Source organism: Streptopelia decaocto (assembly GCF_964273445.1).
Source record: "Streptopelia decaocto genome assembly, chromosome: Z".
NCBI lineage: Eukaryota > Metazoa > Chordata > Aves > Columbiformes > Columbidae > Streptopelia > Streptopelia decaocto.
The window spans coordinates 46,652,363-46,670,649 of record NC_138657.1 but is presented as its reverse complement, the minus strand read 5'-3'; the positions used below and the strand labels follow the sequence as shown (position 1 = coordinate 46,670,649).

The 18,287-nt window shown below is 40.0% G+C and overlaps 1 protein-coding gene across 2 annotated transcripts in view; it reads left to right on the top strand.

Moving 5' to 3' along the window:
• MCC (MCC regulator of WNT signaling pathway) overlaps nt 1-18,287 on the top strand; it is a 213,987-nt gene that overhangs the window by 45,459 nt on the left and 150,241 nt on the right. Inside the window, exon 1 of one of the 2 annotated variants that reach the window (XM_082075390.1) lies at nt 4,538-4,646. The exons of the other annotated variant lie outside the window; for it this stretch is intronic. Within the exon in view, the coding sequence (XP_081931516.1) occupies nt 4,590-4,646 (57 nt within the window). The 5' untranslated portion in view covers nt 4,538-4,589. Of the gene's footprint in view, nt 1-4,537; nt 4,647-18,287 lie in introns of those variants that run through there. 2 annotated transcript variants of the gene reach the window in all.

Genomic DNA, 18,287 nt, shown 5'->3' with positions numbered 1-18,287 from the left:
CTCAGTGGAGTTCAATTAGTGGCATTTCAATTACAGAGCTCATTAAACAGAACCAACTAAGAAGGCCTTATTTTGTACATCCTGGAATTGTGATCAGCTAATTATGTATGTTGTATGTAGAGGGAAACTGCTTCCCAGAAAGTGGTATACACTATGCTGAAGAATATGCTATACATATATATTTAGTAGATAATTGCTTTTATGCTGTAGTTTTCACTCTGCAGCTGTCAAAACAAGGAAGAAACATTCAAGTGTGGCAGTTGTCACACCTGCTCCAATAACTGTTAGGAAACAGAGTGTTGTAATTACTGAGACAGATTATGAGGAAGAAACCTTGTAAAATAACTACAGTGCTGAGTTTTTTCCATATTCTGTGACAGTTTCAAAAAGTGAAGGTGAGAAGGGCCAGAGAGTTGTATCTCATCCCAAAAGAATCCTTTTACACCAGGTGACAGAGTAAATCTTATTAAATGAGTATTCAGATACGACCAAAAAGTAGATTCCTCAGTAAATCTCGAGTGCATGTCAGTGATTCTTCTTCTGCAGTTTAATAAGAATAAACGAATAGAGTGGCCAAAGGATTATTAGATCAACAGTCAGCAAACTGGCCACACCAATGGTTGTTACTAGATAATTCTGAAATTATCATGGGAAGAATCTGTCAGTGCAGATGTGGTTACTTACCAGCAGTATGCATCATGAGTGCCTTAGAGGTACAGAAAGCAGTAATTGATCAGAATCCACTGAGACTGAGTGGAAGCCCAGGCCAGTGTCTCTGTCGTGACATAGCATGATTGGTGGGTATTGTTTATAAAAGCCTCAGTGACAGCTGGATGCATCCAGCTTCTTGTTTCCCCTTCATGTTTGTGTCACAGTACACAGTGAGGCATCCACTGAGACTCTGTCCTCTTGGGCTGAAAAATGTACCTCTGTAGGTTAAGAGATTGCTCTTTCTGTTCCCATCCTCACCCCCTTCCTCTCTGTAGAGGCTAAAAAATCAGACAGGCAGGAGGAGGCTGAGGGCAAGGGAGCGTTGCTGTCCTAGACAAGGAACTGAGTCAGGGAGAGACTGGACAGTCAGCAGCCGAACAGAAACAGAGAGGGACTGAATCCAGCAGGCACCTCTCTCTAGCTGGATCACAGGGTGCTCTGTTCTTTTCCTGGCAATGCAAAATTGGCATACTTGAGATTTCCTTTGCTTTCTTTGAAGCTTGCCTTTGGCACAAGCCAATGGGAAAATGCACTTTGGCTTCAAAAAAGTTCTTAGTACCCTGCTACTGTGTTAGATCACTTGCATGTGTTTGGAAACAGTGAAGCTGCCTGGAGACACTCGGTCAAGTCTATCTGGGAATTTAGTTTTGTGATCTAATGTTTTCATTCAGTTAGTAAATGGACTTCGAGAAATACTAGATAATATGACATTTCACAGAGGAACAAGTTCTAAATATTTAGGTATTTGGAATATGTTCTCTATCCTACTATTTTTAAAATGTGATATAATAGTAACTGTTTTAGAAGAATTATTACATTTAGTCATGGCTGTCCCTCCACAATAAATAAATGCCTGCAAAGTTTATAAGGACCTCAGGCTACATTGAAACAGGCAGTACCAGTGTTTGTGGGTTGGTTAACAGTAACAGCTGATTTTTTCCAATTGAGAGGTATGTAACCCTGTACCAATCAGTGCAATTATGCAGAGATTGCAATGGGAGTCAGCTCCATCACCAGGGTTTGACTATTTCATTAATTTTCAGGAGTTACAATTAGTTTTTATATTTTAAATAATTATTTTTCTGAAAGTAGTGGCATGCATCTCCTATGTTCTTGTGCACATGTAAAACTGTGAATTCTGCTCTTGTTTTCCAGTCAGTATCTCTGTCTCTTTCTACCACGTTACTGTGTGGAATAGGAAAGAGACAGGAAAAAATAATCCTGTGCAGTGTATGGGTGCAGTATGGAATGGATCTAGTTCAGATCCTCACGTGTCCTGCACCATTATGCTTGAGATGCATCTGAGTGCCATGTATTCTGGTCTGTCGGATGGCTTGTCTGCCAGGAATGGGCACCAATGGTGCGAGAAGAAAGCAAATCAAAACTTCTAATTTCTGAATGCCTATTGATAGTCAACTGGGAAGTACTTGGCAATATAGGGATATAGTCTAGGAAATGAGGTATATTGAGGCCATAATTAATATGTCCTTTGCTTTGGAAAAGGAAAACCTTAGAACTTTATTCTTAAGTAATTCTGAGACTCATCCCTGTGTGGAAGAACCTGTGATGCATGTGACAGAATTGGAGAAAGATCACATCAGGGCAGATTCCAAGCAAATATAAAAGTTGATAGGGATAGTGATGCAAAATACAAAACCTTTCTCACCCTCAGCCTTGTGAAGGCATAACTTGGAAAAGATAAAAAATTCCTATATGTGCTGTGTCAGCTGCAGGAATTTTTGAACCGAAAATGGTTTGTTTGTGTTTTTTTTTTTTTTTAACTCAGGTGTGAGAAACGAGGTAAATCATTACACAGCACCTTTGTTCCTGCGTATAAACATCTTAATGGACGGGAAATCAGTGCACCACGCGGCGGCGCATGTGCTACTCCATCCCTCCCCAGGGGAGGGTCAGCAGAGGGGTCTGCCCGGGGCTGGGGGCCGTGTCTGAGACCGGAGCCGGCCGCCAGCAGAGAGCAGTGCAGCCCCGCCACCGGCCTGCGGGGCCCTAAATGGAAAACGTGTGTGTGCAACAAAGCGGACTAGCAGGGAGGAATGCGCAGAGAAGCGCTAACGTAGCGACAGAACTGTGTGTAAAGGTGGGACAGGGAGGATGCTCCCAAGGAGGAAGATAATGAAGAATGGAGGCAATGCAAGGTGGGCATGAAAAGAGAAGGGAACTCCAAAACCACAGGTTACTAAAAAGCAAACTGGAGGATGGGAAAAATACAGAAAATAGAAAGGAAAGGCTAGAAAATAGACCTGGAGGACAAAAGTAAGAAGTTTTGTAAAGAGACTGTGGCATTCCCCTTCCCCCCTGAGCCAGAGGAGAACTGCAGTTCCTGATGCTGGGCATGGAGGAAGGACAAGGACCCAGAAAGTGCCGACGCTTTTTAGTGACATAGAGCCATACATATATGTGTGTTCATCTCAATTCTTGTTCTTAATGCACTTTATGTATTGGCATTTGGATGAGTTATCCTTATGTCTGTGTATTGATATTAATCTCCGATTAGGAGAGAAAAATAAAAATCACAAGATGATTTTTGAAATGTTGCTCTTGGAGAACATTGTTTTCTGTGTAAACGTTTTTGTGAGGGTGCAAGAACTGTGCCGCAGCTTGTACAGCATTCATTCCTGTTTCTCCTGGTGGTTTTCTGAACTCATTTGACACTTCAGTAATACATTGTATTAAGATAATCAGGTACATTTCAGCTGCAGAGTCTGGTATTTGCTACTTGTAAGTCCAAAAGAACATAATGATTCAGCATCACAAAGTGTGTGGGGCTTTCACTATATTTTAGGGGATGGAGGGAAGGGGAAGGTTTGTCAGTTCTTGCAGTGAATGCAGCATGTGCACAAATCCAGCTTGTTAAGGATTTTTCTAGAACATTAGTTGATTGTTGAAAGCAAATGCTTTTTTCTTCCTTTCTTCCAGTAGCATCTCCCCAAAGTCTCTGTAAAATGTCAGGGTGTTACATAGAATCTGCAGCTTTCTAGTGGTGCTTTTGGGCTTATTGTGACCTTTTGAAATCTTTACAGCCCACACCCCATGAAGTCCCCCAACTTTCCTTACTTAATTGCACATGGGAATAGGGAAATAGGAATCCAGTTTATTGTTATCCAGGTGGCATTTCCTGTTACTTAGCTTTATAGTTTTCTTTGTAGTGATTAGTATGCAGAAAGCTGGAAGGATGCCTGCAATTCCAAAATGAACTCTCTGTAGCTCGCTCCCTCCCACTTGCACTATCCTTTTAGTACCACCCCTTCCATGCACCCTGTAGCCAGCAGCAAGACAGCTGTGTTTGATCATAAACCACTTAAACTCCAGGCTCACTGGCAGGGGAAACTTTAGCGTGAAGTGCAGCATTGGTTTGTCTCGGGGAGGGGAGCTTTCTTCTCTTTTCTCTGTGCCCGAACGCTGAGGACTGTAGCAGCACTCTCCTTTTAATTCCTCTGTGAACTTACGTGAAGCTCATTAAATTTTTCTAAGTACATTACGCAGCACTGGGAGATGTCCTTAAACAGAGTTGTGGAAGAGAGCAGCATTAAACAGACAGCAGAGAAGAAGCACGCCTTGCAGATGGACTAAGACAGCCCTGGGATCCTGGCAAGCAGTTCCTTCCCTGCGTTCTCCGAGCACTTCTTGGTATTAACAAGTCTCTCGCAGCAATGGATTGTCTGTGAAGTCAACACTGGTTTGGCTCTTTGAGAAGATCTTGCATCATTAATTTAAACTACTGGTGTGGGGTAAAAATGGCTGTCTAGAGCAAAATGTGTAAGACAGAAAAATTTTTGAGAAGAAAGTATTGAATCAGTTGAAAAAAGCTTCTAAGCATTAAAATCTGCAGAAATCATCAAGCCTTGAGAAGTCTAATCATGAATTCTGGAGTTGCTATGAAATATGGAAACGACTCCCCTGCAGAGCTGAGTGAGGTAAGCAGTTTCAGTGCCCTTCTTTATGCTTTAAAAAGAAACGCTCCCCTTTTGGGTTTTCAATCTGCAAGCAATGCAATTAAAAATTAATAGAATGCGTATCTTGCTATAACTTGCTGTGCCAGTCAGGAAATGACCTGAATGACTTGCTGCTTTACTCTGAACAAGTGGTGAAAAGCAAATAATTGTAATTATGTAGAGACCTTTTTTTTTTCTGTTATCCTGCAGCAGAGATTCCCTGGCTTCCCAACATTCATCTTTGCAGTAGGTGAAATATGGAGATCTCAGCTGAGATTAAGCAGATGGTGACTAATTTAGGAGGGAATTGGGGTGAGTGGAAGATGACAAGTATTTCTTGGTAGGACAACAACACTGCAACACTGGCAGAAGTTGTGTGACTTTGTTTATATTTAGCCAAGGTGATGTTTCTTTAGGTTAGATGAATTAGGTTAGTTTCCTTCCTTGCCTGAAAGAAAACAAGCTATGGGAAACTTTCTGCTTTTGCATTTGAAGCCATAAAAGCTGTTACTTCTTACAGTTGTGGGTATGTTTGGTTTTTGTATAACACAATTGTGTGGGGTTTTTTAATAAATTTGAAAGAAAAGCCATATCAGATTTTATGCAAATGCTGAATAAATGTGTTACAAGTGGCATATTTTGGCAGTTACTGAAATGTCTTAGATATGTTATCCTTATGAGCTTTACTGAGAACTGCTAATTTAGTTATGCTAAGAAATTCCAAGCATTTGATTAAGGTCATGTTGTAAAAAATGGAATCTGCGGTTTGTATTGTCCCAGTTTAACTGAAATGCTTCTCTTTCCCTTTTACCCATTTCTTTGCTACACTTTTTACTGTAACATATCCTTTGTTTACTTTATATGTTCGTTTGGTTTTTAGTTGTTTGTTTTTTTTGTTTTTTTTTTTTTTTTCTTAGGAGTATTAGATAGGGTATACTTGGCAGAATGAGAGAGTTAATTTATGGAATTAATTGCACACAGAAAGGAGAAGCTGACATTTATAGTGGGAAATAAATCAGTAGACTAGTGAAGAGAACAACAGTGTAGGGTGAAGCAGAGTATATGTGTGAGATCTAAGAAAGTGCAGTACCCTGCCATGAAAGAGGAACAGTAGGTTTGTGACTGGGCAGTTCTTGTGACAGGCATTTCGTGTGTTCCTCCCCTTTAAGTACAAAAGAGGTCAATTTCATCTAATCTGTGTTACTTTTTCAAATGAATGGTTAGAAATTGTGTAGCTGCAATGCAGCATAAATGGAGTTCATAAAATCGACATAAAAGCCGAGGTTACTTTTGGTAGGAGTCTGCCACAGTGTTTGTGGCTACAGTTGTATTGATGGCCTGATGATCACTGTTCTCTGTCCCCACAACACAAAATTTTCAGGACTGTTCAGGATCATATAAAACATGGAGTGTCACTAAGACTTGATACTTGGTTCATTATTTGGAGCAGGCAGTATTTACTTGTAGCACTGGTACCTTGAAATATTATGTATTCAAGTTCACACATCCACAAAGTTGTAAGCTGTACTTTTGTTGTAAAAAATACCTTTTTTTTTCTGATGTTTTAACCAGGGAAGTATTGAAAGCAGTCTGTGACTGTGCACTGTGTAGCATTTTTGTTTGGTTTGGGGTTTTTTTGGTCTGTTTTTTTCCAACAAGCTTACTTTAATACTTAATTTACATTTGTACTCTGGTGCTACAGGTAAGTTAGAAATAGGCCTCTTTCTAACTTTAGACATACCAGGGATGATCTTACCCTTGTAACTTTCCTGAGCTGCTAATCATAATTTCTTTGCTGCTAGTCTTCATCTTCATACGTTGAGCAGCTTGCCTGACTGTGTGCTTTAGCCTGTGTCTCTCAAAAGGCAGGATCAGCTTCAGCATTGGTCTTGGATAAAACAGTGCGTTTTGAATTAAACATGGAGGCCTTACAGAAGCATCATATTCCATCTCCCATAGGGGGAAAGATGCATAAGTACTCTGAGATGCAGTTAGTTGCTCTCCTCTAACTTCTGTTACTGAACCAACTCCCTCTAATTTGTATACTCAAATTAGGCCTTTTCCTATTGGTGACTGGTACTGTTTGCTGTAATTGAAGACAGAAAAGTAAAGGCTGTATATATGGTTTATAAATGTTTCACACCTCTTCGTCATGCTTTTCCCTTCCTTTCTGGACGTATCTTCTGTATGCCATGTTTATTTTTGATCAATGGAATACAGTAGCATTGTGTTCACCTAAACAATGGAAGAATTTTGACCTGGCTACAGTAGGAATTTGATTAAATGACTCCTGTCTTAGTGTGTTTTCACCTGCACCTCTATCTCTACAGTCAGCTCAGATTTTCACATTACACTGCGCTGCTACCAGTGTATATGACTGAATGGCAGATATGACAACAGACCAAGAAAGAATATGATTCACTTCATGGACAGTGGGTTTCGATGTAGGTGCTTTGAACTCTTTTATCTGAGTCCACGGAGCTCTAGGCATGAAACTACTGTTATTAAAATAAACAGGAACACTACAAAGCCCTGAAGATATAGTAAATGCATTCTTGAATGGATGCATTAGACAAAATAGAAAGTGAATTTATTGCAACTCATTCAATTTGTATTGAAACGTTCTTCTTGACATCCCTCTTTGGGAAATGGGCAAAAATTAAGGCATACATTTTTTTTCAAGACACAGTCTGATTGCAGAAACTTGTGTGGGGTTGGTGTTTGCTATTCCTAAACTCTTGTCCAAGTAAACAGAGATCTTGATAGTCTTTTATTTACTCCTCCTGCCCACATCCAAAGGTCATGCAGAAAGCAGGAAAAAAAGTCTGATTTCTGTTATAGGTCAGTCAGACTTCACAAAACCCATGTGCTATGGTTCCCTAGCTCCAGAGTTCAAGCTGTTGTTTATTGACACGTTACCCCATTTATTCTTTTTTTTTTCTCCCCTCAACTTTCTTTTTCTTCTGTCCAAAGAAAGAAAGATCAGCCGATGTGCTGTTTGTGTGGTAGATTCAGTGTGCTGTAACTGCAGAGCGGTAGAAGCAGCATTGTTCTTACATAGCAAGGTTTGCTTGGTGGTAGTCTTAATTTAGGGTTTTTTTTAATATATGATACATCAAGAGATGCAAATCTAAAAAAATGTAGAATTCACAGATAGCTGTTGCTGTACTCTATGAGAATGTACGACAGCCTCTGGTACCTTTGTAAATAAGTAACAGTGTCCAGCCAAGCACAGTTCAACTTACGAAACGAGCCTTTGCCTGTCAATATTGTGGCTCAACAAGATTTGCAGAGTTTGCATTTTAAGGCTTCATCAAGGAAGGATGTGATTTGTATGCAATACATGACAACTGAATTAGGTAAGTGCTCCTTGGATGCCTTCAATTTTTAGTCATACAATATTGTAAACCTTTAACGTAATCACAAGGCATATTTTTAAAGCCATCATTGTGAATGCTACTGAAAACATGTATAGGTAAATAGTTTGGTGCACAGAAACGGCAATTACACACTGTTTTTACATAGTTAAATATGAACATTTATCACAGAATTTATATGCTTTGTAGATATTCATTCATTTTTTTCTGCAGAAAGAGGTGTTCATGTTCATCTAGAAGGAGCTGGGTTGTCTAATCTATATTTGCTGCTTCTTCTTCCAAATTCAAAGACACTGCTTTTGACTCAGCAAGTCCCTGAGCCTCAGATGGCTTTAAGCCTCAGCATTCCGGGGAAGTATCGCTACATACGAGCTCATTCTTATATGTGGCCCTGGCCACCCACAGCTGAGATGGTGTGCTAGGGCAGGGAGCTCTGTGGTCCGACCTAGTACACCTAATGGGTTAAGTGCAGTCAGCAGTTATGCCCATGCCTAATTCTGGGACAGTTTAAATTAGTAGTGTAGGAACATGAAATAAATATAAATACTGAGCTTAATGATATTTTTCTCTGTTGTATGTTTAAATTAAATCCTTGGATTAAGACCCAAATTATGTTCTCTGATATAATTTTCATTAAAGTGAGCGTTATGAGTTTGCTGATTGTAAGAATGTGCCTAAGAGACTTTGTTGTGGCATAAGGGCTGGTATTATAGTATTGCAATACATTCAGCGCTTTAGGTGCAGATGATTTGCATAATATGATTGTTGTGTTCTTTAAGCACTTGCTGTATAAGCTGGTGGTGTATAACTTCTAAAAAGGATATATTATTTACTGCACAGCGAAATTAGAAGATACCATGCTGCTTTCCTTCTTCTCTTTTTGCTTGGAAGTCAAGTGCTTTGAATGTGAATGTTGTGGCTTGCAGCATTAGATACAGCTACATATTCTTTAACCCTTTACATTGACTGGAATGAACAGATGGGTTATTTGTCTTGGAAAAACTAGTAATTTTTTTTTAATTTTAACAACGGAGTATTTAGAATTTGGGGGAGGGGAAGGAAAGATAGGATTTGAAGTATGTGTTTGTGTAGGAAGCAGAATACTAAGGGTTTCACCGAAATCTTGTCTGTAATAGCAGATGTGAATTAGTAAAGAGAGGGCCACGTTTGAAAGGCTTAAATTGTGATTTTTTTGGTAATTTTACAGTAGGACAATGTCACACTTTCTTTTAAGATTTGTGTTCCAGTGCTGCTCCACTTAGAAATTACTCCTTGAGGAAAAAAATATGCAGAAGAAGAATTACAGAAATAAAGGGGCTGCGTGACTTGAAGTTGTACATGAGGCCAGTGAGTAAGTCTGAGGGGAGCTGCAGGGTGAGGTGGGTAACCAGCAGAAGAGTGGGGGATTAGGCCAAGCCTCCCTTGCAAGGTGGCAATCCCCACCCTGAGGTGCTTTCCCATGTGTGTCTCTGTTCTTTTGGAACAAGCGTCAGCTTGTGCTCACACTGTACATATGTGTGAGGAAATAGCACAAATGGAATGGGGAGCAGGTTTTGTATGCATTCAAGGCTCGGATTAAATCTCAAACACTTGTTTTATCTTTCTGGGTTTGGGAGTCTTCTCGTTAAGATAATCAGAAAGTAAATGTCACCCTAATATAACATCTGCTCCCTGGATGGTCTCTAGCCACGTAACAAGCATGCCAGCATACTCCCAGTATTTCTGAGCAGATACACAACATTTCCTACTGCAGTTCCAATCTCTGCAACTGGAGATGACCTTGGCCATCAGTGTCAAAGGTATATGCAGCTTCTAATGTAGAAGAGTGTACTGTGTCTTGCCACTGGAGAAGGTATATGTTTTCCCTGATCAGGAGATGTTTTAGGAAGCCTAATAAATCCTTATTGTTAATCTTTTAAAATATTGCAGCCTTGCAATAAAACAGAGCGGAATGTGGTTATCAAATAATACATGGCGTGTTTTTAAATTATTTTAATGTTGAAAAAGTTGTGTAACTCATTTATTTGGTAACAGTAGACAAACAAAAAAGCTGAACAGTGTTTGTGAAGTGCTCAAGTCTTAGAAAAGCGAGCACAGCAACCCAGTATGCTTAGATCAAAGTATCTTAAAGAGAAACTTTCTTAAACGGATTCTGGTGGAGATCTGGAAAAAGCTTTCATCTGGTGGTAGTATAACAGCTGTATCTGTAGCCTTATAAGAATGTTCTCAGCTTTATTGTTTCAGAAGTGCTGAGGTAGAGTTTGCAAATCTTCTTTGGGTGAACCCTTTCCTTTTTTCCTGGATCAAATCAGCTTTGCGAAGTACTAGTCAACCTCGCACACCTGGCATTTTCCCATACTGTTGTCTTGAGGGGTGTTGAGGTGGTAAATATGAAATACAATTACGGAATTTAAAGAGTTATTGTGTGTCTCAGTTACACTGATGTGTCTGTCCTAATTTAAATAAAATATTTAAATGGGAAACTTGAATGGACTTGCCCCTTTGCACTAGTGTTTGCTAATGTTTGCAAAGGTAGAAGCCTCTATACTGCGTGTGTGTATGAAGAGAGGCAGAGAGAGATTGGACAGCTATGGCAGGGTGTACTGAGGTGTTTTTGTTCTGGAGCTCTGAGCAGTTTGATGTATGTTCGAAAAGGAAGTGAGTCCTTGTCACTTCTGTTTTTTTCTTCATACTTAAGTTTTATTCTCTTTATGACATTGTATAGTATTTGTAGTTGCAGGTTTTACTTGCTCTGGGACTTCCTGCTTCCTTAATAGCACAGAAAAGCCTATTTGAGCTTTTCTGTTATATTTAGTAATAAAATACAAACTTACGTAGTATGTCGGGAAATGTGATGATCTCTGAATTCAAAGATTCTCCATGATGGAAGGACAGAGGTTTGGTGTGGGATCATGGTGATGGTAAAGATAGTGTTTTGACACTGGTGACAGTCTGCATTAGTCAGTCCCATGTCAGGAACACTGAGTGAACTCTGCATGAATTATGTATGTTTTCTGAAGATACAGATTTATGCCGTCTCTAATGAATAGAAATATTTGTTAAAACTCTGAAAATAGGCTTACATATTCCAACTCAGTTGTTGTAATTACACAAAAAAAAATGCCATTGAAATAAAAATATTGATAGGAATCTTTTCAGTCCTGCCAAATTTAAAGAAATACAGAAAGGAGTAGTTTTTTTCTGTATGCTTAGATACATACCACCTATGTATACATTTTTGTCCTAGATCTTAAAGTTGACTAGAGAGTATTGTCCTTTTTTTTTAATTTTTTTTAAGTTGAAAGTTTCTGAAAGGATGTAGTTGGTATCTAAAATTATAGAGAAAAAAGATGAATTGTTTTTATTTTCCTTCAGTTTTTCAGTATTACTATTTGTGATTACTTTTTTTTTTTTTCAGCTAAGACATTAAATCAGCATCTTGGTTGAAGAGGGGTCTCGGTGGCAGAACAGAGATGACACCAGGGTTATGTGGGACGTGGGTTGTGTCTGTTTCAGTTGACTTTGAGTAAATTCCTCTGCTTCTCTGTGCATCTTTTTTTTTTTTCCTTACCTGCCTTGACTGTAAAGTCCCCTAAACAAGGATTGTTTCTTACTGTTAGTATGGTGAAGCTGTGATGGGACTGCTGGTCTTTATTTGAATCTCCATAATTAATAATTATTTCAACCATTTAAAGATCTCAATACATTTATAATGAAAAGTCAAATGTCAACAAAGAGTTGTGGTACAATTAAGAATCTGTCATTACAGATATATTATGTGAGCTGGAAGCAATCATGGTAACAGGTAACAGTTTCCACAGTGACATGAAGTCATCCACAGTGCACTTCTCCATTTCATGGTCTGTATTTTTGTTTGGAGTGTTGCTCCGTGCTGGTGAACTGCTGCCTTGATCTGCACATCAAAAAGCTACTTCTCTCAGTGCAAGCCTATATTACGCAACCTATTTTAAAACAGTATGTATGTAAATATTTAGCTTTAAGAGGTGAACCTGAAATTGAAGCAGAATACTTGTGGTGTTTAAGTTTGTGTTTATTTTTAAACATGACTTTGTTCAGATGTTTCTTTCTGCAATATCCAGATGTCTCTGTTTTAAATTTAGATATTTGTAAATACAGATAAAAATGTGATCAGTGTGCAATGACTGAAGAATTACTTGCACTACTTAATATCTTAAGAGCTTTTTACTCTGTGTCATTGCTTGTTTGTGCTTGTGTTGTTCAACTATTTTCAGCTGCATGAGAAGGTATTGTAAAGAAAAGTTAATTATTAGTGGCTGCTACCATAATAATAAACACGATGTTTGATATTAAAATATAGGACATTGAACAAAATAAAGTGGAAATAGTTTACTCTTGTTAAAATAGTAGGTTTGGTTTTGTGTGTTTAAATATGTGTAGTCATTAAGGAAATTCAAAAATTTTGGTTGGCCTTCCCTTTTATTATAAAACTGTCTTAAAAATTTATATTGTAATGTAATGACAGGGTTAATATTTTCAGGTGGAATTGACACTGACATCTACTAGTTTTGCTTCTTAATGTAGACTCCTGATGCATTCTGACTTCGCAAGACTTTGACCATTGAAATTGCAGTCTTTCATAAGCTGAATTTCTTGGCAAAATTACCAGATGAAGTGTTATATTTGTTTCCACAATTGAAGCTAGTGAAACAGACAAAGCTTCCTCATGTTAAAAATACAAGAACATCTGGCGATTCTTTCTGCTGCCACGCAGGTTTGTAACAGAAATTGGAATTTTACAGAGTATTAGGATTTATGTGATTTTCCTTTTAACTGATCTTGTGAAGGTATTCAGGGAAGGAGGCAAAAATGTTTGCAAGTGCTCAGTACAAGATTTGTCTAGGCCACTGCAGCTAAAGCTTCCGCAGTGAAGATTTACCTAAGTTTGCTTTATCTCAGAGGTCAGTAGAAGTCTACTACAGTTGGTCCCTGGGGTTTTGGGTTAGGCTACCGTCGCTGTGACGGAGTGTGAAGATGTCTGCTGTTTTGTGGCTCCAGACAATTTCCACTCTTACCCACCCAGTCCAGCATTGACAGCTTCTGAAGATCGTGCTTTCTGATTAGAAGTTGTGAAGGTCAGGAGCTGTACTTGGAAATCAGGAAAAGGCACAAGGGAGAGTAGACTCTGTCTGGCAGGTATGAAGGAGGCTGGAAGGTGGGCTGGAAGGAGGAACTAGGACTTGAAGTGAGGAAGTGGCATAGAAGGATGGGTTAGCAGGAGTCACTGAGAGTGCTCCTTGGGCAGGAAGCTGGATGTGCTGCAAGGTCTCTGTGCTGGGAGAAGAGAATGGAGACCTGTGACTTTGGGGACAGAGGGTGGCTGAGCAGGGTGTGGGTGAGACCTGGCTGTGGGACATAGAACAAACAGTTCTGGAACAGAAGAGAATGGAGAAGAAGCCCAGAAGCGAGAGATTGGACCTTAATATACGTGGGTATAGGAAATATATACAGGCCTCCCATCAGTGCAGAGGAAAAACATTGTGCAGGTGTAGTATCCGTTTTAATACATTAGTGCAAAGGCTTTGAATTATGTTTGTATTAACATTGCAAGTCCAGCACTTCCAAGTTTCAGATGTTGGGGTTTGAGCCGTGGTGATGCTTTTTTTTTTAAACAAACTGGTTGGTTGTAGTATTGTTGTCAGCATGCTGAATTTTGTAAATTGCCATCACTACCCTTTGGAGAATTTTGAAAATGCTTCAGCAGGTGGTTGCTGGATTATATTGCAGATTACCAGGGTATCACTAGAATGTAATATATCACAAAGTAGAAATTTGCATCAGGCTTATGGAAAACGGCCATCTGCTGATAACTGGAATGAGATCCTGTTTTCAAAGTAGGCCATTTATACATTTTAAAGCGTGAGGATCTTTCAGTGCTTGCTAGAATTGTAACAGCATCTCTGGTTTCTGATCTGTCAGAGCAACTTTTTGAAATGTTTCCAAAAGACTAATTTACTTAGTTGCAATGATGAAATTAAAATTGTCAACACAGAATTATGATACATGGTTGTGATGACAGAGAAATACAAGATCATTGCTGTGCTATGTAATAAGTCCAAAATTATTTCATTGACAATTCAGTGCCCTTCTGAGCCATGTTTGCAGAGGTTTGGATGAAGCTAGTGTTCCCACAAAACAGTGCAGGCGCCTATCTTGCAAAGTCTATCCTTTGCAGACTGTAAGGCTAAATGTATCATTTGCGTGTGTGCTGGTTTGACTGAAAATGAGTTCATTTTCTTCATGCAGTTAGAAACCTTTCTTTTTTGTAGCTAACACAGTCATTATTTGGACGTAGTTTGAGAACAAGAGATAAAAACATTAGCTCTTTCCTAGGGTGTTAATTGCTCTGATCTGAGAGCCAAGGACATTCTGAGCACTCTGCCTACTGGTGTGAGACATTGAGGAAGGGGGGCAGGGGTGGGGCAGAGCTTGACTGACATCCAGACTGATCAATAAGAGTATTCCATCCCATTAGCATCATGCTTCATATTTAAGGAGAGATCTTCCAGTCTTCCTCTCTCTCTCTTGTGTTCTTCTTTGCTCTTTGTTTTTTGGAGTTGGGGGAGTTCTGTTTGGGATGTTTAGTTCGGCTTTTTGCCATTTTGCAGAGGCCTTTGGCCCTTTCTGCCTTTTTTCCTTTTTTTTTTCTCTTCGGGATCAGCTGTTTGGGACCAGGTGCTGTTTCCTGGGACTGGCTGCTTGGTGTGGATGGAGTTTGTGAGGAATTGCATTGAGTATCTTTTATTTTATATTCTATTTTATATATATATTTGCTAGTAGTGTATTAGTGTTCTGTTATTTTATTAAACTGTATTTATCTCAATCCAGGTTTCTCGCTTCCCTTTCAATTCTCTCACCTATTTAGAGGGGTGGAGAGAGGGGTGAGTGAGCAGCTATCGTGGATTTATTGCTAGCTTGGGTTAAACCGCTACAGCTTGCAAAGACATTATGGTATCTGACTTTCATCTACAAGAGGCCAAGATAACCCCAGCCCAGACTGTTCTCGTTTTCTATTAAGAACTATCCTTCATAGGGCTGAATGCATCTAATTTGGTAATCTTTTGCACTTTGCATCCTATCTAAATTACACAGATTGCTTACTTTGAAACCATTTCCAGGTGTTAAGTAGTAGAATATAGCATGTTGTTAACTGTAGTCAGGGTCGTTCCTACCGTTCTTGAAGTTGCACCTCAGCGATATCATCCTTTCTTGAACTGCCTGAGCTAGAGTGCTTGAGACAGGGTTTGCAGCCAAATGTAGAAACCAAAGTGGTTATTGTCATCTGCAGAAAAGACCAAGTACCCACTTAAGAATGGTGTGCTGAGGTCTGTCCGTTGCCGTTGCTAAATCTGCACGAGATAAGTTCATTTTTCTGTCCTTTCATTTCTTATTCACTTTTGCTTGCATAACATAGTACAATATAATTTTTGCAAGTTATTGATGCTGCTGTCATCTGATTTACTGACTTTGGCAATTCTTTTTATTTAAACTGATTTGCAGACATACTTTCTTCCTTTTATTTAAACTCATGGTGGTCTACCTGTTCATCATCTGGTTCTTTCTCTTTACATATGGTAATCTGATTCCTGTAGGAGCAAATTATTCTCTCATGGTGCTTGGTATATGAGAAGTCCATATTCTGTCAGGTATAACTGATCTGGTGGAAGGTCTGGCCCATGCTAAATAAGCATGCATTTTCTTTCAATGAAATCAGTAAATAAATTAAATTTTTGAGGGAAAATTTATCTCTGCCTGTAGCATTATATGTCAGCTGCTGTGAATGACACCAGTATGGTAGCACTGTTGAGGTGACTGCTACACGTGAAGGAAAAAAACTGTTGCAGTATTGTCTATGATGCTCTTCTGTCTTATGAGATGCTGGCTTTAAGAATGGACAGAATCTCTGTGTTTCTCCTCCTCTGATGATGGATATCTTCCCTGTGGTGCAAAGTAGGAAAAAGTGTATTGATTTGTAACAGTCAAACCATGATGGCTTGGAGATCTGTAATAAATTAATTCCTCTGTGAGAGATCTCTGCAAAACACAGGGTTTTTTTCATGCTTTTTAAAATGTATGGATTCTGTCTCACATCCTGCAGGGCTGAATACCTGTGAACACCCATAATTATCTTTCTTTGTGAAACCAATGTGGTTGAATTTCAATACCTGCCCCTTCTGCAATGGAAATAAATATGCTAATTGCTGTTCATTAAAGTAGATTTTCTCCTTTCCTGTGTGAATTTCTTTAACTTCCTATATTTCTGTATTTTGTGTTATGCTAAATCTCTTTTTATGTCTTATTTAAACAGGTTTAAACCTAGTAATTTATGCTAGTGAGGTATAGGTGTCCCTAGAGCCAGGTGTCCAGGGCCATTTCCAGATGGCTGTTGAATATATCCAAGGATGGAGACTTTACGACCTCTCTGTGCAACCTGTGCCATGCTCAGTCACCATCACAGTGAAAAAGTTTCTTGATGTTCAGAGGGAACCTCCTGTGTTTCAGTCTGTGCCCATTCCCCCTGGTCCTGTCACTGGACACCAATTGAAAGAGCCCAGCTCTGGCCTCTTTGCACCCTCCCTTCAGGTATTTATGTACATTGATGAGATCCCACTGAACCTTTTCTTCTCCAGGCTGAAAAGTCCCAGATCTCTCAGCCTTTCCTCCTAGGAGAGATGCTCTAGTCATCATCTTGGTGGCCCTTTGTGGTACTCTGTCCAGTATGTCTGTGGTTCTCTTGGACTGAGGAATTCAGCACTGGACCCAACACTCCAGGTGTGGCCTCACTCATGCCAAGCAGAGCAGAAGGATCACCTCTCTCAACCTGCTAGCAAGATATTGTCTAATGCAGGCCAGAATACCGTTAGCCTTCTTTGGGACAAGAACACATTGCTCATTTCCATTCAACTTGGTGTTCACCAAGACACCAGGTCCTTTTCTGCCAAGAGGCCTCCTAGCTGGATGGCCCCAAGCCTGTACTGGTGCCTGGGGTTGTTTCTCCCCCAGGTGCAGGACTTTATACTTCTCATTGTTGAATCTCCTGAGGTTCCTGTAGTCCCATTTCACCATCCTATCCAGTTCCTTCTGAATGGCAGCACAACCCTCTGGTATATCAGCCTCTCCTCCCAGTTGGGTGTCATCTGCAAACTTGTCGAATGTGCACTCTCCCCCAGTATCTAGCTCATTAATGAACGTATGAAACAGTAGTGGATCCAGTAATGACCCCTGGGGTAATCCTCCAACCAGACTTCTTTCTACTGATAACTACTCCCTGGGCCTGGCCATTCAACTGGTTTTCAGTACACCTCACTGTTTGCTTATCCAGCTCATACATCAGGAGCTTCCTTAGATTAATCTCATGAGAGACGCTGTTAGAGGCATTCCTGAAGCCCAGGCAGACAATATCCACTCTTGTCTTTTCATCTACCATGCCACTGTAGAGCTGATCATGTTGGTCAAGCACACCTTGCTCAGAGTGAAGCCATGCTGACAACTACTGATGATTTTTTTATCCTTAATGTGCCTGGAAATTATTTCCAGGAGTAGCTGCTCCATCAGCTTCCTGGGGATTGAGGTGAGACCGACCAGCCTATAGTTCAACACCTGCTTCTTCTTGTACTTCTTCAAAATAGGAGTGACATTGGCTTTCCTTCAGTCTTTGTATGCTTCTCCCAGTCACCATGATTGATCAAAGATTATCAAAAGTGGCATCATAATGACATCTACTAACTCCCTCAGCACTTGTGGGTGCATCTCATCGGGGTGTGCACTTATGTGTGACCAATTTGCTTAAGACTTTCTTGACCTGATCATCTTCCACCAAGGGCACATCTTCCTTGCTCCAGCATTCCCCCCTGGTCCATGGAGCTTGGGATTCTGAAGGCTGGTCTTGCTAGTAAAGACCGAGGTACCTCAGCCTTTTCCATGTCCTGTGTCACCAGGTCCCCTGCCTCATTCAGCAGTTGGCCCATGTTTTCATTGGCCTTCCTTTTGTCACCTTTCTACTTACAGAAGTCCTTCTGGTCTTTGACGTCCCTGGCCAGATTCAATTCCATTTGGGCATTGGCTTTCTTAACCTCATCCCTGCATGCTTAAACAATGTCTCTGTATTGCTCCCGCATTACCTGCTTGTGCTTCCCCACTCCGTATGCCTCCTTTTTGCATTTGAGTTTTACCAGGAGTTCCTTGTTCATCCATGCAGGCCTCCTGG